This window comes from Leptonychotes weddellii, chromosome 12, assembly GCF_054177405.1.
Source record: "Leptonychotes weddellii isolate Sample4059 chromosome 12, ASM5417740v2, whole genome shotgun sequence".
Lineage (NCBI taxonomy): Eukaryota > Metazoa > Chordata > Mammalia > Carnivora > Phocidae > Leptonychotes > Leptonychotes weddellii.
This window is the reverse complement of record NC_138380.1, coordinates 65171537-65194760: the sequence shown is the minus strand read 5'-3', so window position 1 is coordinate 65194760 and position 23224 is coordinate 65171537. Positions and strand designations below refer to the sequence as shown.

The window sequence follows — 23224 nt, the reverse complement described above, 5'->3', positions numbered from 1 at the left end:
TAGAGCCCACTCACCATTCCATAATTTGTCCTTGTCTTACAACCCATAGAGGAAGGGAACTGTATACCCCAGTCCTGGATTCATTTGTTCATATAATCATTGCACATTTTTTTAAGTGCTTGAGAAATCTAAAATCACTGAATCATTTTCCCCCAGAAGTTACAATCAAGTGGGAAAGCAATAGGACAATTTCTGTAATAGAAGAATGACTAGAAAGAATGGAAGAAGAAAGGAGAAAAGTTTCATACTTTCTGGGAGGATGAGTGGGGTGAGGCCGCAGTCAGGGGGAGGGAGATTGGGTAGGGAAGGCTCCTGAGTCTTGAACATAGAAGTTTGAAAGATTGTATCCATTTTGGGCAATTGAGAGTTCAAGTTATGTGAGAAAGTAGTGGGGGATAAAGCTGGAAAGATTGGCAGGAGTTTGATCAGAAAGGGCTTTATATACTCTGACTGAAGCCTGTATAGGCCTTATGCTATTGGTGATAAGACCTGTAGGATTTTAAGTAGTGGGAGTAACAGTAAAATTTTAAGGTAACACCATGGGGCAAAGTGGGGGAGGTGATTAGTGATGGGAAGACCAGTTAAGCAACTTCGGCAATAATTCTGCTAATAATATTTGTAACAGTTAAGTTTAAGAGGTAAAAGAGGTAGGCTGTAGTCTGCAGTTAATATGAGGAGGAAAGGGGCAAAATTGAAGGTGATCCCTAAGTTTCTAGCTTGGGTAATTGGATTGAAAATGACTGTAGTCACAAAGAGGATGCAGAGCAGATCTGTGGGAAAAATAATAAATTCAGTTTGGTACATATTGAGTTAAAAGTACCTATTGACTTTATTAAAAGAGTTGTCTAGAAGGTAGTTAAAAATAGAAGTCCAAAACACAAGAGGGAGGTTTGGGCTCACGATAAAGATTTAGAAATCAAAAGGTCACTTGAGGCCAGAGAAAAGAATGAGATGTCCTGGGAGACTGCAGTGTGGGCCAAAAGACTAAGATGGCACTGTGGCAAGCAGGAACATATAAGGAACCTGAAATAGAAGACTAGTTGCAGTTAAATTTTATAATTATTTAATCACTCAATAAACTAGACTTCCTCTGTTCAAGGCATCTCTAGGCTTTTACCCGTGACAGATCTGTTTTTGAGACTGAGATTGTTATGTTTGTCCAATTGCTCTGTTAAACTGAGTAGAATTTAAAGAGTGACTTAAATCAGAATATCATACTTTTCACTAAAGGAGTTCTTTGGGTTTGAATGTAATAAGATGTTAAGTGTGTGTTGTTTTTATTGATATCCTCTTCAGATAGAATCTGTCCAGTGATTTTCAACTACAAGTTAATTGGTCTGCTAATGGTTGATGAAGTTAGTAATGACCAGCATTTTTTTAAATAAATAAAAGAGTATAGGAGAACAGAAAACAACAGAGTGTATAGCATGTAGAAAGGGCAGATAATGATTTGTGAAATTCTTGTTTCAGTTTTCCATGGATGTATAAATAGGTTATAATGTATGATGTATTTCTTGTGTTGGGTAGTAATAAAAAAAAAATTTGTAAGTCACTGCTTTATACCAGTTTGTAGGATATAAACAGAATTTTACAAATTATCTGAAACAGTTAACATTGAACAGTGGAAAATAACTTAGAAAGAAATAAAGAATTTAAAACTAATCTTATTGTAAAGGAAGCTTCCAGTTGATACAGGTTTAATATGATAATAGTACTTAAGTATACGAATTAAATGTTTAATGCGGTATCTGTTCTATTAGGTGGTGAAGCGAAGCCTTTACAAATGCTCATTGGAAAACTACGCAAGGCAGTGTCTGAAGAATGTTCTTATTTTGCACAGGTAAGATAGTGGTTAAAAAGTACTTTTAGACAAGAAATGCTATACTTCAGAACTGCACTTAGAAAATATTCCTGAGTTTTTAAGTTTAAAATGAACATTTAAATGTTTCCTGATAATCTTTTGAAACAAAAGAAATTGAAGTAAATTATCTTAGCAGTAGAACAGACAAAAGGTATACCTAATACAAAAAAAAAAAAGTGGACCAATAGAACCCCAGACAGGTCTGTTTCCTGCCCTTGCCCACTTACTGGTTGAGTGTATCTGATTACTAATTTGGGGAGGTTGCACAAGACCAGTGAGATACAATTTCACAGTTCAGATTGCCAAAATCTAAAAACCCTAATTATGCCAGGTATAATTATATTTGTGAAGATGGGGTGAAATAGAAGCTCTTATATACTGCTAGTGGGAAAGTACTACCTTGAGAAGCATATTGGCAAGGTCTATTTTTGAAGTTATATACATCCCATAGCCCAAGCATTTGTGCACAACCAGATCTGTTCATTGCTGAAGTGTCTTTAAGTTAAAAATGGGAAACAACTCAGATTACTATGAATAAAGGTAATAAATAAATTGTGTTACCTCCATGCAGTGGAACTCCATTTAGCAGTGTTTGATATCTGTATCAATATCAATAAATCTCAAAAGAAAAACATATATAGCATGTATGCTAGAGTAATTACCTTTGGGTGAGGAGAAAGGTGAAGAAAATGGGTAGGCAGTACTTAAAACAGAGCTTCAAATCTCTGTGTAACGTTCAATTTCTGTAAAAAAACATGGAGATAATATGACAAAATATTACTATTTGTTTAAGGTAGGTAGTTATTTTTTCTGCATATTTGAAATAGTTCAGAATTTAAAATATATGCTTTGGCTTATCCCAGGCTTTTGTATTTATAAATTGAAGGGGGAGGAGGGTGGTATTAGTTGGGACAGGTAGAGCTACCTTACTGATTCTTTTTTTTTTTTCTTTTTAAGATTTTGTTTATTTATTTGAGAGTGAGAGAGAGACCGGGGGTGGGGGGGAGAGAGAGAGAATCTTGAGCAGACTGCACTGAGCAGGGCACCCAACCCAGGGCCCGATCTCATGACCCTGAGGTCATGACCTGAGCTGAAACCAACAGTTGGACACTTAACCAACTCAGCCACCCAGGTGCCCCTGATTCTGATTTCCCATAATATTGTTCAAAAAATGTTTTGCAAAAAACCTCAAAAAGTGAGATATAACCACACTTAAGGCTTCTCTTCATTCAGCTACTCAGCATTCTACACCTCCACCTCTGCCAAAGGGTTCAGGCATTGTCCTTTCATATCTATTGTTGATAGTCAGTAAATAATGGAAAGAGGGCCCAAGTCACAGTAGTTCATTTATAAGCTGACATTATATGTTCTTTCCTTTTGTTACTGTCTTTACCTGATCACTAATCTCAAGTTGAAATATGAATCAGCTTGTTCTTATAGAGGGGTCCTCTGGGATTCTTCATGAAACCTGGTTTTGTCACTAATTTTTGATGTTGCCAGAATCAGACGTTTAACCGACTGAGCCACCCAGGCATCTCCATATATTATAATTTCTGTAGAATTTATAGACTACTTTCTAGTCACTTTTTTTTTTTTCCCCAAAGTAACTTGCTCTATGCCCAACATGGGGCTTGACCTTATGACCCCAAGATCAAGAGTCACATGCTCTACCAGCTGAGCCAGCCAGGCGCCTTTATAGGGGTCATCATTTTTTAACTTCTGCCCTTGTTTTCTGGTGTTTTTTCAAGGGTAGTTAACATTACAGAGATAACGTCAATCTAGGATCCAAGCTAGAAAATGGTAGATTAAAGTACAAGCTATATTCATTATTAGAAGCAGAAAAAATAGTTTTGTGCAATTAAGATTGTCAGTATTTTCCTGCTGTAAGAAGAATTTCATGTCCTATATAAAGAGAGGAAGATTTAGACTTGACTGTTTCTTTTGCAGACTGATAGGGTGCATGGAAGAGTGTTTTCTTACTGATTTTTCTCTGCCATTTTGACTGTCTTTTGCATTTAGGAAAATAATGTTTAATGGTTTTCAAAGGCAGACATCAACATTTTAATTCTGTAAAATACCTGATTTTGTTGTTAATAGACTTTTTGCAATGTCCTTGGTGAACATTATACTCCTGCTTTAAAATGTGAAGTAAATGTAGAAGAGAGAGAGAGTTCTGGTGTTCACACTTCTGAAAATCAAGAACTAGAATTGCAAGATTATAGATATGAAGTTCAAGGTAATAAAATCTGACCACATTATCTTCTTAAGTCATTTAATGATAAACTTTTACTTTAAATCATGATTCAATCACTTAATATCTTTTTGGATTCATGCAATCTTATATTTAATACAGATTTTTATTTTTGTAATGCAGTAATTGTGATATAAAGAGAACCAAAGATGTCTGCAAGTTTCCTTGTCTCTTTATCCTTTATTCCTCTACTCCCATGTTTTTCGTTGTTCATAATTCTATCCTTAATTTTACACCATAGATCCAAAACTTTGAAAGTTATTGTATTTATTAAATACATTTATGTCAGTGATTTTTTTTTAAAGAATAAGAAGACCTACATTATCTTTCTTAATAAGAATCCTGTATTAGTTTATTTTTACAAATTATGATCTCAATTAATTTTTTTAGAGGTAAAATGTCTTCTACCCCTGTCCATTTATATGAATAATGAACAAAATGTATACAAATTAATGAATACCAAAAGACATTAACATATTTTAATATGAAATCATCAAGTTATCTTTGTAGCAGGTCTTTTACATTAATGAGATTGAACTTTTTGGTAACTAAATATATGAAATTTACTTTTAGCAGGCAATTTTCTAAAGTTATGAATAGATAAATAATACTTATTGAAAGAAGCAGACTTTTACTATGAAATGAAATTATTATAATTGTTTATCATCTAGACTTGCAAGAAAATATGCAAACTCTTCTCAACAAAGTAACAGAAGAATACAACAAACTCTTGGTACTTCAAACACGATTAAGTAAGGTCTGTGAAATGGAAAATGTATTATATTTTCATTTATTGTATTATGTGCTGTTTTGTAAGCTTCACCAGGAATTCTAAAATAAGTGAACATGATAAATTGGGGGGAAAGTGACGTATTTATAATATCAATGAGCTAAAGGAATTTCTGCAAGTTGAATATTTATTTACCCCTTTAGAGAGTTTTGGAAATCCTGATAAAATAAACATAAAATGTCAGATTGTAAACTTGGTGAAACAGTTGTATTTAATTTTACATTTAACAGTTTTTTTGTTGTTGTTGTTGTTGTTTTTTTAAAGATTTTATTTATTTGACAGAGAGAGAGCACAAGCAGGGGGAGCAGTAGAGGGAGAGGGAGAAGCAGGCTCCCCGCCGAGCAGGGAGCCCAATGTGGGACTCGATCCCGGGACTCCAGGATCATGACCTGAGCCGAAGGCAGCTGCTTAACCAGCTGAGCCACCCAGGCGCCCCTACATTTAACAGTTTTAAAGTAGTGGGTCTGTTTTAGAGAAAAATGAAATTAGTGTAGTTGTTTAGAACATAGCTAACGTGTTATATATGTCAAATTTCTTTCAAGTAGTTGTTTTAGAAATGTGTGCATATAAAACTCAGAGAGTATAGATGGCATAGTATGATTTATTAACTATATCAGGAAGATAAACAGCATATATTGGCAAAGATAAATGTTGTAATCTTCATGTTGTAGAAGAAAATCCAGAAGGATCTCTGTGTCTGTTTATTTGCGATACTTTTGATGTCATTATATTAAATTGGGTGGATTTAAAAGATTTAACTAATAGGGAGTGAAAGTTCTCTCAGTGATGAGATCAGGATGCTGTAGCTGAAATTCTTGTCTTTTTCTTTCTCTTCCCCTCCCTCTTTCTTACCTTCTGTCTTCCCCTATTTTTCCTTCCCCCTTTCCCTCGTTCCTTTTCTCTTTCTCTTCCTGTGCAAGTAAGCAAACTTTATCTTGCCTTTTCTAAAACTTATGAACCTACCCCAGTATCTTACAGATGACTTTGTAGGAGGGAGGGTTAAAGAATCCTTCTTTAACTCTACATTTCCCTACAATAATTACTTTTCTATTTCCCTTCATAGCCAAAGTGTTGAACCCTATTCAGAATCATCATACCATTTCCTTACCAGTAATCTTAGCAGTTTGGATTTTTTGTTTTTCTGCTGCCCTCATCCTGCTTCCAGGGAACCTTTTTCTCTACTCATACTTGGGTTACTGAGGGCTGCTAAGAAAATTAGATGTGGATGTGGTTTAGTGACACCACGTAATCATGGTCTGACATTAGCTGGACCCTGTGGATCACTTGACAATTCTGGTCATTTATCCTCTCATAGTCCCTTCAGTATTTCCCAACTTCACAGCTTCTCCTCAAGTCATATATTCCACTTCTACTCCCCTTTTTGTCTTTGCAGTTGGCCTTATCTCTTATTTCTCTGCAAGTATCAGAGCTATCAGTTATAAATTATCTCAGCCTGCTGCCTCTAGACCTTATGTATTTCTTTAAATCTGTGAATACCCTAATTTATTTTCCTTCTGTCTGAGAAGATGTTACTCCTTTTCATAACCAAGGTTATTTTATTTCCTGTGCTTTTGTTAGTATCCCCTTCTACCTCCTCTAAGATTGATAACCTGTCCCTTCCCTCTCTCCTGTGATTTCAGCTCCTTTGTCTCTGTTTTTTCTCTGTTTCTGTCCTTTCCCCTAACACATTCCTCACATCTCTCCTATTTAGAACATAACCAGTCTTCAATCCTGTATCTTCCTTTGTGGTCTCTTTCTCCTTCATTGTCATCTTCTTTCAAAGAAAGAATAAACTGAAGCCAGAACTTCCCATCTCTTCTCTCTCTTCTACCCATTGTAAGCAAGCTCTTGACTTACACTTCACTATGCTTTCTTTGGCAAAAGTCAGCGGGGATTTCCTTTTTTTTTCTCCCCAAGTTTTTACTTAAATTCAAGTTCATTAACAGCAGTGAATTCTTGTCAGATTTCCTTTCTGTTTTCTTACTTCCTTGTTTTCTTTCTTTTAAAAATGTTGCTTTTCCTATGTCAGTACACAGTTGAAGCTATTAAATAGTGTAGGAGGGCTTATAGTAAGTAATCCACAGTGACGGATTTGTGAGTGAGTGAGTGATTTGTCATTTTGCCTCTTTCCTTTTAGGATGGTGAGTGGGGAGCAATTTGCTTTGATGAGACACACACCTCCCTTCCCCAGTGCCAGAATGTGGGAAGCTTAATCTGGAACACAAACACCCGCACTAACTTCTTTAGCTCTCCCCAGAAAAAAAAAAGTGAAAAAGTGAATTTCACCTTTTAACCCAGTAAGGTAGCTACAACCACAGAGGTATCCCAGAGGTTGGTTGGGATCACACTTGGCACTACCATACATTACTGCCTAACCTGTTAGCCTCATCTTCCAATCCTCCTCCTCATTTTAGCCCTACTGAAATACTTAGAGTGTCCCAAATGCACCCTGATCTTTCACACCCCTATTGCATGTTGTTTTTTCTGCTGAACAGTGTGCATCTACCTCCAGTCTGCTTGGTGTGTTCCTACTTGATCTAGTTGGTTCAAATGTTACTTCCTTTGTGTCCTCTTTACCTATCTTTCTAGACTTCACCATTTCTTCCTCCATTTTCTTAGTATCTATACAAGCCTTTGCTTATTACACTTATCTTTTTCTGTTATTTTAAATATTCCATGACCCCCGTCTTTTTTCCCTGTTCCCATAGCTCCTTATACAAATTTGCATTTATTACTTTTCTTGTTATTATAATTATTTATTTACTCTTTTCCTAGCTTTTAAGCCTTTCAGAATGAGAGAGTCTTCTCTTTATTTTTATTTCCTCTTCTTAGCATGGTGCTTGGTTATGCACATGGTAAAGGCTTAATAAATGTTTGCTGAATGAATTAAGTGAAGGAATAGAAAGGTTAGGCTGGGGTGCCTGGGTGGCTCAGTTGGTTAAGCGACTGCCTTTGGCTCAGGTCGTGATCCTGGAGTCCCGGGATCGAGTCCCGCATCGGGCTTCCTGCTCGGCAGGGAGTCTGCTTCTCCCTCTGACCCTCCTCCCTCTCATGCTCTCTGTCTCTCATTCTCTCTCTCTCAAATAAATAAATAAAATCTTTAAAAAAAAAAAAAAGAAAGGTTAGGCTGGAAAGTGAAGAATTTACCTGATGGGCTTTATTTTCTTTGGGAAGTAAGAGGCAAGGTCCTCTGTTGAAATGTACTCAGGCAGTTAGGCATGGGGTAGAGGACTTGATAAAAGTAATAACCAACTGAAATAGCCTTCATCAGAAATAGCTTTTATCCTGTTGCTCACCTGCTTTTTGTGGTATCTTTGTTCATCTAGTATAGCAAGTCCAGACTCTCCTCTTGCTTTTTAAAGTGCTTTGTAGTCTAGATCTTTCTTATTTCTAGTGATCTTCCCCCATCCTTATCCAAATTAAACCCCTCTCAACAAGATCATTGTTTTCAGTAGTTATAGGATGGCTGTTCTTTCACAAATGCTTACTCTTTCTTCCTTACAGCTTTTCCTAATCATTGCCCAAAGCGATTGAGGCCCAAGTCATGTTTGACTTACTCTGTAATTACACACATCAGTCTTTCTGTTACTGCCCTTAAAGTAAATTATAGTTTAGTGCTTCTTGTTTTTTTTAAGAGACGGAGAGAGGGATGATGCAGGGGGTGAGGGGTGCAGAGGGGGAGAGAGAGTCCCAAACAGGCTCCACATCCAGTGCGTAGCCTGACGTGGTGCTGGATCTCATGATCCTGAGATCATGACCTGAGCTGAAAGTAAGAGTCCGACATTTAACCGACTGAGCCACCCAGGTGCCCCTCTAATTGTTTAATTTTATTTCCCCCACTAGTTGATAAATTCTGTGAGGGCAGATACCGTATTTTTTTTAACTGATTTTTGTCTTAGTTTCCCTTGTCACAGTGCTAGTCGTGTAGTAGATGATTATTAAGTATCTGATGAATAAATTAATACACATACGCATCTGGCAAATTGCTGCCTAATTTTAATAGTAAGGAAACAACTTGAGATTTATCTGTTTTCATTATTTTCCTTACTTTTGTGTAAAGAACAGCATACCAATTGTCAGTTTCCTGGAGGTACATAGGTTATAGCCAGAAATTCATAAAGTTATATTATCAATTTTTTGTTTTTTAAAGGAAGCTTGATTTTTTTTTTAATATTTTATTTATTATTTGACAGAGAGAGAGAAAGAGACAGCTAGAGAGGGAACACAAGCAGGGGGAGTGGGAGAGGGAGAAGCAGGCTCCCAGCCCAGCAGGGAGCCCGATGCGGGGGCTCAATCCCAGGACCCTGGGATCATGACCTGAGCCGAAGGCAGATGCTTAACGACTGAGCCACTCAGGCACCACTCAGGTGGAATACTTTATCAAGTATTGATAAACATAAAATTTACTGGGTATGAGTTGAAATTCCAAAGCCCAAGTCACATTATAAATATTATATGAGCTTTATACCAAAATTCTGTGCAGTTTCTGTTTTTCTATTAAAATGAACTTTCTGGGTATGACTGAACAATATACTTACTAATATAATTGCAGTGCTGTGAAGGGAATGTGAATCACTGTCAGAAGAAAGCAAAAAATAAGTTGGAAGGGAAAGTATTTGTATCAGTGTGTTAGAATTCTGAGTGATTTTGAATGAAAACATTTACAGTGTAAAGCTGCTTTAATACAGTTTTCAAAATGCTGGATCATATATTTATGTCACTCCTTTTCTGTTATTTTCAATAGGTTCAGGGACAGCAGACAGATAATGTGAAACTTGAGTTTGCAGAAGGAAACCTACCAAAAGAGGAAACAGAGTTATCAGCCTCTCAGATGACCAGTTTGCAAGACATTGGTAAATTTTGATTATCTACCATGGTGTAGTGTTTTTATATCAAATATTTGGTCTTTTGATTTTTTACTTTAAAATTTGAAACAACCTTGTGGTCTTGGGCATTTCACTATAATTCCTCTCATCTCAGCTTGCTCGTTCTCATGTGGAAGGTTTGGACTACTCCTCTCTCTGACTCCTTTTCACTTGTTCTGTGAGTCGCAATTGTTTTCCGTTTAAAGACATGCTATTGGTACATTTAGGGGCACTACAGACGTGAAGATAGAAGAAATGATCTTGAATTGCACTGTTCATTTTTTTTGTTTTCATCAGTCAAAATGAGTCTCAATTGAAACTTATTACTACTAAAAAAGCATTATTTTTTCAAAGAAGAATGAATAATCTCTGCACACACAAAAAAAGTGATTGTGCTATTTCAGTAAGAAATTTATGGGGTTTTATTTTGTTTGTTTTTTGGGGTTTTTTTTTTTTTTAGATTTTCTTTATTTGACAGAAAGAGACAGTGAAAGAGGGAACACAAGCAGGGGGAGTGGGAGAGGGAGAAGCAGGCTCCCCGCTGAGCAGGGAGCCTGATGCAGGGCTCAGTCCCAGGACCCTGGGATCACGACCCGAGCTGAAGGCAGACACTTAACGACTGAGCCACCCAGGCGCCCCTCAGTAAGAAATTTGCCTTGAAATGTGTATTTTCTTCTCTTCCTATAACTTAGATGTCTGTCATGAAAGCAAGTTATCTCTGCAAGATTCTGAAAAAATTAAACAACTTGAAGGACAAGTTCAAGAATTAGAAAACCTCATATCCTCTTTGCAGCAACAATTGAAAGAAACTGAAGAAAACTATGGGGCAGAGATCCACTGTTTGCAGGAAAGACTTCAAGCTGTCACTGTATCCACAGTTCAGCCAAGGTACCCATCCATTTACAGTTTCATTCAGCAGTATTTATAGCTTAGTAACAATCATAGCATGATTGTTTTTCAGTAGAAAATGTAACTTAAGCAAAGTTGCTTGAAAGAGACAGCATGCCGCATTATCAAGAAATAAGAACAGAAGATAATTCTTTGAAATGTCTGAAGTAAATGCTGTTATAAACCAAAGACATTCTATTATAGGGATTTTACTTACACCTTTATTTTATAAAGATTCTGGTTGTTGTTAATCTGTTGGATTAAATCAGAGAGTGTGCATGTATTTGTTACTTATCACATGCCTGGTCTTTACTACTTGATGTGGGGCATACCCAAGAAATATAAGATATGATCATTTCAGTCATGGCTGGACTTTCTCCACCTAGTTGTCTAATACTCAGATTCACTGTGTCCAAAATAGAACTCCGGATCTTTCCCTGGAAATTTGCTCCTTCTGCAGCCATCTCCATCTGAGGTGACTCTTCTTTCTCTCCTACTTCACTTCCAGTCTATCAAGAAATCCTGTTATCTCTGCCTCCAAAATACATCTAAACTGGACCACTTCTCACTAGCCCCCTGCCCATCATCTCTCACCTGGGTTACTACAACAACTGATCTCCCTGTTTCTACCCTAACTCTTTCCTAAAGTCTGTTCTCAACTCATTTCCACAACTTTGCTTTTAAAATTTTTAAATTTGCTTTTAAAATTTAAGACTGATCATGTTAGTCCAGTGCTCTTCTGTCCTAACAATGCCTTACTCAGTCCTTCATGATGGTTCCTTGTTATCACTTGGACTTTATCTCCCACTGACTTGCCTGTCACTATTCTCACACCACACATTCTCCTTGAGATCTTCAGACCATCAGAATCCTCCTGCTTCAGAGACTTTTCATTATCATTTCTTCTACCTAGAATGCTCTTTCTCCAGATATTTACATGCCCAGCATGCTTTGGGTCTTTATGCAGATATCATGTTCTCATGAGGCCTATACTGATCACCCAATTTAAATTAAAATTGTTCTTTAGAACTCTGTACACTAATTTCCTGCTTTATTTTTTTTCTGTATTACTTAATAGTGTCTGTTTTACATATGTAAAGCTGTATATGTATAAAATAAAAAAAAAGTCTATATATATTTGTAGGGGACTTTGTTTTGTTTGCTTTATTGTCTGCCTTTTATGAAAGACTTAAAGCTTGGTAATGGTGGGGATTTTTGTCCATCTGAGTCAATGATGTATCCCACACCTTGTAATAATTCCTTCTGCATGGTAGGTGCTCAATAAATGTTTGTTAAATGAATGAGAGAACAGCTCATAACTTAGGAAGTATGCTTTAATATTTAAACTACCTCTATAAAATGTTCAGAGATTTAATCTAACTTTGACTGGCTCTGCTGTTCTAGGATTGATATCTTCATAGGCACTTATTAATGGAACCTCAAGCCAAAAAAAGATTTTTTTCCTTTGAGACAAAATACTAAATGTCCACACTTCGTTGGAATTAGTTTGTTTCTCCTTCTTTTATTCGGAGTCTGTATGTAGGCTTTGGAATTATTCACCCAGCCTTGGCACAGACTTACAAAGCTTTCATCTTATTTGAGATTAGTGGCTCTTAAACTTGGCCATGCATCAGAAACACCAGAGGTTTCTGAATACTTAAAATTAGATTACTGGATTATACATTTGGAGAGTCAGACTCAGTAGCTTTGGGATGGACCCTGGACATTTGTATTTATAACAAGATAATTCTCTTGCAGATAGTTTATGGATTGACATTTAGAAACTACTACTTTGGGTTTTCTGATATGAAAGAAAATAAGTAGATAGCAGGAAGTCTCTAATAATCAGCTACAATGTTTCAAGTAGCCTTCCTTTAATTAGTGATGCTTTCTCTCTAAAGCATGAAGAAAAGGGAGTTTTCTGGAAATGGAGACTTATTTGGCAATTATTGCATTTGAGCTTTTGTCAGCTTACCACCCTCTCTCAGAGTTTCTGTAATGTCAGTGGAAGTGTGTTGACAGTACCTTTCCACTAAGACCATTAGTTTTCTACCCCCCCCTCCCAAAAAGAGGTTTACTGACCCATGTTCACTCCTACTAATAGTGATGAATCAAAGTTATTTCTTGTAAACGTCATCACATTTTTGGATACAATTATGATACTTTTTGAATAAAGAATATGTGAATAAAGAGTTTTCTGTTCTTCTAAGATAGATTTGAGCTAGTTTAAAAAATAATTGAGTCATTCATTTAACATATATTTGGAGCTGGTATACTAAAAGCCTTTTAAAGGTCTCTTAGAGCCTCTTGGAATGACTATTGGCTTAAGAGTCAGATCTGCATTTGACACCTGATTTAACCTTTTACTGGCTATATGATCTTGGGCAGATTATTTTAACATATCTAAGTAATATTAGGAACAATAAAAGTACTATCAAGATTGTGAGGAATAAATGAAATAGTGACAGAAATAAGCCTTGGCTAGATGTCATGGAGGAAGCTTTAGATCTATATAAAGTGGCCTTTTCCCTCAAGGGACTTCTAATCATTGAAATAGTACTTACTACAAAATAATTTTTAAGAAGTAGTAGGTTAAGGAATATAACATAGTGATAGAACCGAAGTGCTGGAATTTAAACCCATGTCTGTGTGGCATCTTTAACTGCACATTTTTGTAGTAATTGCCTATTGGAGTGGTTCCAGGGGAAATGGAAATGAAGGGATGAATATCAGATATTGGGATAGAAGGAATGTTGAGAACAAAGTGAAGGGGAAAAACAAAGATGACCCTGTGTTGTTTGAGCTAGAGAATATGGAGAATAATGGTATGTTAATATAAATAGAGAAGTAAGGCCAGTGGGGAGTAGGACCTTAATTATAAGAGGGGAGCAGTGAGTTTGGTTTTAGCCAGATTATTTTTTGAATTTGGGATAAACAGTTCCAAATTCTGTAAAGCTATAGAATGGAGTCATTGTGGACTAAGTACCATTTTTTATTAGAGTTTGGGTCTTAACAGCTGGATAAATAATTAGGAAGGCTTTCTAAGCTATGAAAAAAAGAATCAAAACATGGAACCAAGGATCAGAAGAGTGTATGCAAGAAGCAGTGAGGAAACAGACAAAATTGTGAGACAGAAGAACCAGGAAAGGGCAGAGAAGAAACAAAAGGGAGATAAGTTTTTACAATCATTTTAACATGAACCTAGAACACAAATAGGCAGTTCACAGGAGAAGAAACATACATGGGAGTAAAATTAATGTAACTTTTTGGAATATGGCATTATGTTAAAATTTTAAATATTAAGCCTAACAGTTATTTATAAGATTTATCATCATAGAGAAAATCCACAAATGTGTGCAAGATATATTTATGAGGATTTATATTGTAGCATTATTTGTAATAGTGAACATTTGGAAACAACCAAATGTCTGTCAGTAGGGGGTTAATTATGCAAGTTATTAAATGGGTTGATGATAACTTGTATCTGGCCAGTTTGGGACAGAATGAAAGAAGAGGATAGAAGAGAGAAAGGAGGAGCTGGGCAAGAGGGGGTGGAATAAAGGCAGCATGGGTGCACATGAAAATAGAAGTGAGAAATTGTATTAGCCAGAAAAAATTATAATTTGCCCCTTTATTCTTTTTCCCATGGTTGCTAAATATTAATCTTACCATGTTTTTATGACCCAAGTTAAGCATTCTAAGAAAACTTTTTTTCAAAAAATAATGCTTGTAAAACAATACAGAATAAAGACACGAATACCAAAAGACAAATGAATAGATTAAAAACAAAATCTGGAAGTGACTGTATAAATTAAGAATCTTCCTTTTCTTGCCTCTGGTCCCCAGTTCCGCTAGAGGTAATCATTGTTACTTTTGACATACATTCATCCAGAGTTTTTTCTGTGTCTGTGTATAAATAATTTTTTAATAAAAATGAGATTTTACAGACTTCTACTCAGTAATACCATAGATATTTTAAAAATGTCTGTACCTGTAAATAGCTCTACATCATATATTTGTAATACACTTTATAAAATGGCATAAAATTCAATGGTGATCTGTTGAAATATTCTCTCATTCAATTGTGTTAGTTTAGTTTTAAATGGAAAAATTAGTCAAAAATACGATTTAAGTCACAATACCTGTAACTCTTGATCTGTCATCTTTGTTGCCCCTGCCCTAATACACATTTTATGCATGCTGTAAATTTGGACTAACAGTAAAACTCACAACTCTAATTCCTTCACTCTCTTTTATTTATGTTTAGTTTCTCCATTGATTCAATGGTAATTACTGAATCTGATGTCCGGAAAACAATATATCCTGGAAGTTGTCTAAACCAGAACATTGATGGTACAATAGAGGTATTATATCTTTAAACTGTTGTGTGCACGGATTTTATTTTTCTTACTGTCATTTTTATGTCTATAGTATTCAATTAATAGCTGCTGAGAGGTAAGCATAATAAGAGGATAATACCTTATATAAAAGACCCAGAAGAATATATAAAGAAATTTAATGTATTTTCATAGCATAGGACTAACACAGTTAAAATTGAGAGATTTTTTTTTCCCCCTAAGTATGTTCTAATTTTAAAATGTGTCTTGTTTTGTATAACATTAGCTGTGTAACAAATTAGTTTCAGTGCCCTTGCCAACAACTTTTCTTGCCACCATAGGAAGTTGAGCCAGACCACCTCTAGAATAGTATTTAGGAATCCTCAAAATTCAAGATGCTATGGCTGGGACAATAGACAAGGCCTCCTTCAGCACAGGCCATCTGATATATAAAAGCCCCTCATCTTTTACAGTATGGGCCAGCTGGCTAAGCCACATTCTGCCTGTCCTCAACATTGTATATACTCCCAGTTCATGGGCACTTTTCTGAAACTTACAACTACAAAACCCTGATCTTAATTCAGTAGATTTTTAATTTCTTAACTCCTATAGAAAACAAAGATCATTGCTTTCTCTTGTTTTGGATACAGAGGAGAGATGTTGGCTACGTATCTTGATTCTTCTACACTCATCCTATATGGAATATTCAGATAATTGGTAAACAATGAAATGCTTTGATGCTGAGAATATGTTTACATTTTTTAAAACTTTATGGTTTTTTCTAGTTATAAAGGTAATTTGTATTTGTAGAAAATTGGATAGTATTAAAAGATATTAAGAGGAAGATAAAATTTGCTTATAATTTCATAGGCAAAGATAGCCACTGTTAACATTCTTAAAATTAGATACTTAATTATATTTAAGAAGTGTCTTTATCACACCATAGAACTATATTAGTAATTAAAATATGTAAATATATTTCTCACTTAGCATCATTAAGTTCAGTGTAGTAAGTACATTATTTAGTAGAATTATACACTAGAATTATTCACCAGAATTATTGTTTTTAATTAAGAGCAGAACCAAAACTTGTTAAAACGTCTCAGAAGTTTTCTAAGAAACATTGATCTTTTGAGGATATTTGAGGGTAGAAGTTTAAAAATAAGTGGTGTATAATTAGTATAAACAAGTATGTTATATTTTGCTTTTTAATTTAGTTTTCTGGTGACTTTGGAGTGAAACAGGAAACAAATATGGTTAAGTTGCTGGAAAAACAATACCAAGAACGATTAGAAGAAGAAGTAGCTAAGGTAAGTTTATAGTTTGTTAGGTTATTATGGTTTATATTCCCTTCAAGCCTTCAAAAAACATAGATTTTATTGATAGTGCACCTTTTTTTTTTTAACTGTTTTAGTAGTTTCTGTATCCAGCATGGGGCTTGAACTCCTGACCCCAAGATCAAGAGTCAAATGCTCCACTGACTGAGCCACCCAGGCACCCCTGCACTTTCTTTTTTAAAAGTTTTATTACATAGCTTATCTTTAAATTGTCAGTTACTGGTATCAATCTCAGTTGCCTTTAAGTGGAATGTTCTGTGAACTTTTCTTTACGAAAAACATTTTTCTTGATATGGAAGAGTAATTGGAAACTTTTCAGGGGTGCCTGGGTGGCTCGGTCGGTTAAGCGTCTGCCTTCAGCTTAGGTCATGATCCCAGGGTCCTGGGGAGAAGTCCCACATTGGGTTCCCTGCTCAGTGGGGAGTCTGCTTCTCTCTCTCCCTCTGCCCCTCCCATGCTTGTGAGCACTTGTGCGCTCTCTCTCTTTCTCGCACTCTCTCAAACAAATAAAATCTTTAAAAAAAAAAAAAAACTTTTCAGAATGCCATAACAAGTCTTTATAAATTTGTTACCTTGTGAGTAGTACCTTGTAATGGAGTTTGGCCTCCCTTAAAGGTGGGGAATATGGTAGGAAATGAGATAGAAGGTGGTTAGTCTTTTATATATTCTCTTTGTCTGTCTCTTCCCAGAGAAGTCACTGTGATGTTAACTATAGATACTTTTAGCTGCTATGCCTAGAGATATTTTTTTAAACACTCTCTTTCTCTCTCTCAAATAAATAAATAATCTTTAAAAAATGCATATACCTGGGGTGCCTGGGTGGCTCAGTCGGTTAAGCTACTGCCTTCGGCTCAGGTCATGATCCCAGAGTCCTGGGATCGAGTCCCGCATCGGGCTCCTGGCTCGGCGGGGAGCCTGCTTCTCCCTCTGACCCTATCCCCTCTCATGCTGTTTCTCTCTCTCTCTCTCTCTCTCAAATAAATAAATCAATAAAATCTTTAAAAAAAAAAATGCATATACCTGATTGGGTTCTTATATTGGAACAGTTGAATTCTGATTTTCTCTGCTTTTTTATAATATTTCAACTGTTCTAGTATAACAATCCCAGTGGATATGTGCACTTTAAAGGAGGAGAATTGATAAGGTATACAGGATATACATAAGGAATTAGGTTAAACATAAATTAGGAGAGGAAGTCAAGACCCAAGGAAATATACGAGCCGTAGAACTTAATCACTTCTGTATTTATATTGAATGTTTGGTTCCTAGAGAACAAAGTAAAAAGTGAGGCACCATTGCTTATATAGCTCTCATTATCTGGTTCTTTAGAGAAATGCAGATTTTCTCTTGCACTTAGCTCTTAGAAAAATTTCTCAAGTGAAATGTGATAGCAGGGCATCATAGCAATTAAGAGCATGCGGTTTGGTATAGGATATACCATGCTTTAAATTTGTGTTCTTCTGGCTTACTAGATTTATGATCTTAGGAAAGTTACTTAACTTCTGAGTCAATTTTCTCTGTGTGAAAAGAGGGAAAAAATAGGAATAAGTGATTTTTATAAGGATTCAGTGAACTAATCTAAGATAAACCACCTAGCAGATGATAAAGACTCATAAATGAAATTTTTAAAGTAGTCATTACTGTGATAATGGTGATGTTATAAATATGGTTTTTTTTTTTAAAGATTTTATTTATTCGAGACAGAGAGAGAGAGAGAAAGGATGAGCAGGAGGAAAGGGAGAGGGAGAAGCAGACTCCCCACTGAGCCAGGATCCCAATGGGGGGCTCAGTCCCAGGACCCAGAGATCATGACCTGAGCTGAAGGCAGATGCTTAACCATCTGAGCCACCCAGGCGCCCCATAAATATGTTTTGTAAGGCATCAGTCATCTAAGCAGATAGCAGAGCAACCAAAGTGTGTCGGTCATTGAAAACTGTTCCAAAGACATCCAAGGTACTGTGGTCCAAGAGACAACGTTTGGTGGCCCAGCTTGATCCTTAGAATAATGTAGATTGTTGACATTAACTACCAGTACTGATAGGATTAAGCTCTACCCTATACTCTCAGATAGGATGTTGGAAAAAGATTGAGAACCCTTGTTTCAAAAGCACAGGGTGTATAGAAGAAGCCCAGTTAGGAGTACTGATTCCCAATATAGATCATATTAGATTCAACCTGTGATTTGTGTGCTTGCTACTGAAAATAGACATTTTTTTACGTTTCATTGCCAGACAGTATTCTAAGTATTAGGGTATACCAGAGATAAAAAGAGATGAAGTGTTTGCTCCCATACACTTTATATTTTAGGTTGTGCAGATAGACCCCGTATAGATGGTGTTAAGTACTGTAAAAAGAAAACAAACCTGGGTAATAGAACTGTTAGGAAATTCCATGCTGTTACTTGTATAAGGTTCTCACAGAAGACCTCTTAAAGTGGTAAAAGAAGAACCTTGAAGGAAGTGAGAGAGTAAATCATGAAGGTACCTGGTTGAGTACCTTTTGAGAAAGTGGAATGCGAGAGAGAAAGTCAGTCTAATGAATGTTTCAAAGAGGTGGCCAGGAAGAATTGGTAGGAGTGTGAAGACTGCTTGCCCAGCTTCCAGCTCTGCTGAGTTAGAAGACGATTTGATTCAGTCCTGCCACCCCCACAGTCAGGGGACCCATTTGGTGAAATATTGTGAGATCCTGGCACAGATTTACCTTCTCAGCAGATGTAACTGGATACAGGAGGAAGAAATAAAAAGGAAAAAGGGCAAGGGCTTGCCCTTCAGGAGAAGATATTACTCTAGGTTATTTGACATAAGCAAATGGAAGAATGGGTTGCTATTAGTGTCAGAAAAGACTGCAAACGAGTAGTTTTTGGAGAGGAGAGGTAGACCTTCAACATAAGGATCCAGACCCATTAAATGCAAACACTTCATAAATGTTTAAAAATAAATATTGAGGAAGTGGTTAGATATATATAGAGTTCAGGAAATAGGATAAGACTAGACATGAAAATATGGTGGCCTGTAGGGCAGTGTTTTTCAAACTGAGTTGTAACTCATCTTTAAGTTGTAAAATCAATTTATTGGTTTAGGTCCAGGATTTTAACATAATAATGTAATGGGAAGTTCAGTTATATGAATATACACACATATAGGGGTGCCTGGCTGGCTCAGTTGGGAAAGCAGGTGACTCTTAATCTCTGGGTTGTGAGTTCAAGCCCCATGTTGGGTGTGGAGCTACTTAAAATTTAATAACAACAATAATAATAATAAACACACATGGATACCTATGTACACTTTGGGTCACAATATAAAATATTTTTTTATTGTTGTGTGTGTATGTGTTTGCCGTGGTTGCAGTGAAAAAATTTGAAAAACACTAATGTAGTGACTGTAGATAGAGCAGAGGTCTGGGGGCTGAGCCTGGATAATGCCAGTGTTTAGAGATCAGAGAAATGAGGAAGAACAAAGAAGATGGAGAAAAAGCAGTAAGTTAAATATGGGAAGAACAAAAGACTGCATCACAGTAGCCAAGTAATAAAAGTGTATCAAGAACACAATGTATTAAACTGTGTCAGAGGTTTCTGATCCATCAAGAATGATTAGAACTGCAAATTTATTATTGGATTTTACAATGTGAAATCATGGGTGACTTTCACAAGAACACATTTGATGAGGGTGATGCAGACAAACTGATTGGATTTGAGAGAGTGCAGGGGAAGAATGAAGAGATGAATTAGTTTTACTTGAAAGGGGAGCAGAGAAATAGAGTGGTAGCTCAGGAATAATGGAGTCAAGCAGTAGGTTTTTGTTGTTGCTGTTTTGTTTCTGTTTAAGAAGAAAAATATCATATTTCTTTGTTAATAGAGATGATTAAGGAGAGAAGGAAAAAAAAATAGCTAATTCAGGAGAGAGAGAAACAGTTGTTGGAGCAGTGTCCTTGAGGAGCGGAGAGGAGATGCAACCAGGAGGGTTGCCATTAGATAGGAGCATGGCAGTTTAATCCATAATAACAAGAAGGAAGGCAGAGAATATTTGGTTCATGATTCAGGATGTTTTCAGATGTGATATTTGGACCTTTGGAAGTTCTCTTTTGGTTGCTTCTATTTTCTCACTAAACTAAGAAGAAAGGTCAGTACCTGAGAATGAGAAAGGAAGAGAAGACATTGAAGCTTTAAGGAGAAAGGGCTGTCTAGGAGAAGGAATAAAAAATGGAAAAGACCAGGGAAATTGAGATTTGCCCGGTATCCTGAAGGGCTCATGCAAGGGTAATAGTTACAAATTTAAAATAAGACCATTCAGCTTGGTTGGATTTTTTTTTTCTTTTCAGCTAAGCTCAGTTTACACAGGCAGAGTGTCCACAGAGTCATCTGTAATCACAGGTGGGATTTGTTAGATAGGATAGTGAAATGGGAAGGAGAGAATAACAAGGTAGTTGAGTCTTTAGTTGAGTTTTTTAGTTTCCAGACCTTTTAATTTAATTTTAATTGTTTCTTTTAATTGTTACTCATTTCTAGTCTAAAGAAAGTGATCTTCATGATACAAATTTTTCAGAATTTCAAAAGCTTCCTTTATGACCTAACATATGGTCAGATTTTTATTGTTTATTACCATCTTTACTGAGGTATAATTTACATATAATGAAATTCACCAGTTGTAAGTGCAAAATTTGGTGAGTTTTAACAGATTTTTAGTTATGAAACCAACGCACAATGGAGATATAAAACATTTCCATCACCCCCAAGTTTGTTCATGTTCATTTGGAGACAGTCTCCTTCTTTTTATATTGCTGGATTCTGTTTGCTAATATTTTGTCAAGGATATTTATGTCTGTTTTCATGAGGAACATCATCCATAGTTTTGTTTTCTTGTAATATGTTTGGTTATGATATCAGGATAATGCTGGCCTTGTACAGTGTTGAAATATATTCCCTCTTCTGTTTTCTGGAAGAATTTATGTAGAATTGGTTTTATTTTATTTTATTTTATTTTGGGGGAGAGGGGCAGAGGGAGAGGGACAAGCAGGCTCTGCATTGAGCACGGAGCCCGATGCAGGGCTTAATCTCATGACCCTGAGATCATGACCTGAGCCAAAATCAAGAGTCAGACACTCAACCAACTGAGCCACCCAGGCACTGCGGTATTATTTTATTCTTAAATATTTTGTAGAATTTGCTAGTGAAACCAACAGGGCCTGGAGGTTTCCTTGACAGAAGGCTTTGTTAAACTATGAATCCAATTTCTTTAATAGATTTTGTTTTATTCATGGAATCTATTTCTTTTAGAGTGAGCTTTGTTAGTTTGTGTCACTCAAGGAATTGGTCCATTTCATATAAACTGTTGAATTTATGTTGGTGAAGTTGTTTATACTATTGCTTTATCACTTAATGTCTGTGGGATCTGTAAGTTATCTCTACTTTCTCACTTTTTTCTCTCTCATTCTGGCTAGAAGTTTATCACTTGTATTGATATTTTCAAGTGTCCAGCTTTTGGGTTTTTAAAAAATTCCTTTTGTTTTACTTTCATTGATTGCTTTCTTTATTTTTTACTTGTTTCTGCTTGCTTTGGGTTTAATTTGCTTTCTTTTTCTGATTTCCTAAAAGACCTTTCCTCTTTCCTGATACATATATTTACTACTGTAAGTTTCCCTTTAAGCACACCTTTAAGCTGCATTCTAGGGATGCCTGGGTGGCTCAGTCAGTTAAGTGTCTGCCTTCAGCTCAGGTCATGATTCCAGGGTCCTGGGATCGAGTCCCACATTGGGCTCCTTGCTCTGCAGGGAGCCTACTTCTCCCTCTGCCTGCCACTCCCCCCGTTTGAGCTCTCTCTCTCTTTCTGACAAGTAAATAAATAAAGTCTTTAAAAAAAATTTTTAAACTGCATTCTACACATTTTCATTCAATCTGAATATTTGATTTCTTTTGTGACATCCTCTTTGATTCATGAGTTACTTAGAAATGTGTTGTTAAATTTCCACATTTTAGGGGTTTTCAGATCTCTTCTGTTAATTAATGTATAATTTTTAATTTCTTTGTGGTCAGACATACTTTGTATGATTTCAGTTTATTTGAATTTATTGCCCTAAATATGTTCTGGTTGAATGCTCCATGCATACTTGAAAAGAATGAGTATTCTGCTGTTATTCAGAATTCAGGTTTTCCTCTGGTATTACTTCCCTTCAGCTTGAAAAACTCCCTTTAGCATTTCTTTTAAACTAAAATAGAAAAGCCAGTTAGGGACAGGCCATAAGTTCTGTTTTACCTTCTTCATACAAATTTTTTCAAGTTTTAACACCCTCTGCAGTTTGCTTGTTTTTGTTAACTTTTCAGAGTTCTCTGGTAGTTGCTTTTGTATTTTGTTCAGTTTTCATGTGGGAAAGAGAGGCTGTAGTGGGTTTCACTTATGCTAACTAGAATTACAAGTCTCTGTCTTACATCTTTTTATTCCACAATTTAGATAGAATTATTGCTTTATACCCGTCAGTGTTTAGATTTATCTTCATATTTACAAAAAGAAATTTTAATGCTCTAATCCTTTTTGCATGTAATGCCTTCCTTCTAGGATCATTTTCTGCCTTTTGAGGGACATCCTTTAGAAATTCTTTTACTTACAATCTACTAGGAGTAAACTCTGTTTTTATTTCATGTTTTTATTTTGCTTTTATTCCTGAAAGATGGTTTTATTGACCATTCAAATCTGGGTTGACGGTTATTTTTATGTCAGAACTTTAAAGATAACCTTTCATTGTTTTCTGACTTCCTCTTGTTTCTGCTAAGGAAGTCCTTGTCATTTTATTTATTTATTTTTTTTAAAGATTTTATTTATTTATTTGAGAGAGAGAATGAGAGAGAGAGAGCAGGAGAGGGGGGAGGATCAGAGGGAGAAGCAGGCTCCCTGCCGAGCAGGGA

General features: G+C 36.0%; 1 protein-coding gene across 1 annotated transcript in view; it reads left to right on the top strand.

Moving 5' to 3' along the window:
• Window positions 1-23224, top strand: part of AKAP9 (A-kinase anchoring protein 9) — a 190330-nt gene that overhangs the window by 87853 nt on the left and 79253 nt on the right. Inside the window, exons 10-16 of the mRNA XM_081799698.1 lie at window positions 1736-1840; window positions 3959-4097; window positions 4784-4869; window positions 9647-9755; window positions 10460-10655; window positions 14923-15019; window positions 16210-16302. Of these exons, the coding sequence (XP_081655824.1) occupies window positions 1736-1840; window positions 3959-4097; window positions 4784-4869; window positions 9647-9755; window positions 10460-10655; window positions 14923-15019; window positions 16210-16302 (825 nt within the window). The remainder of the gene's footprint in view (window positions 1-1735; window positions 1841-3958; window positions 4098-4783; window positions 4870-9646; window positions 9756-10459; window positions 10656-14922; window positions 15020-16209; window positions 16303-23224) is intronic.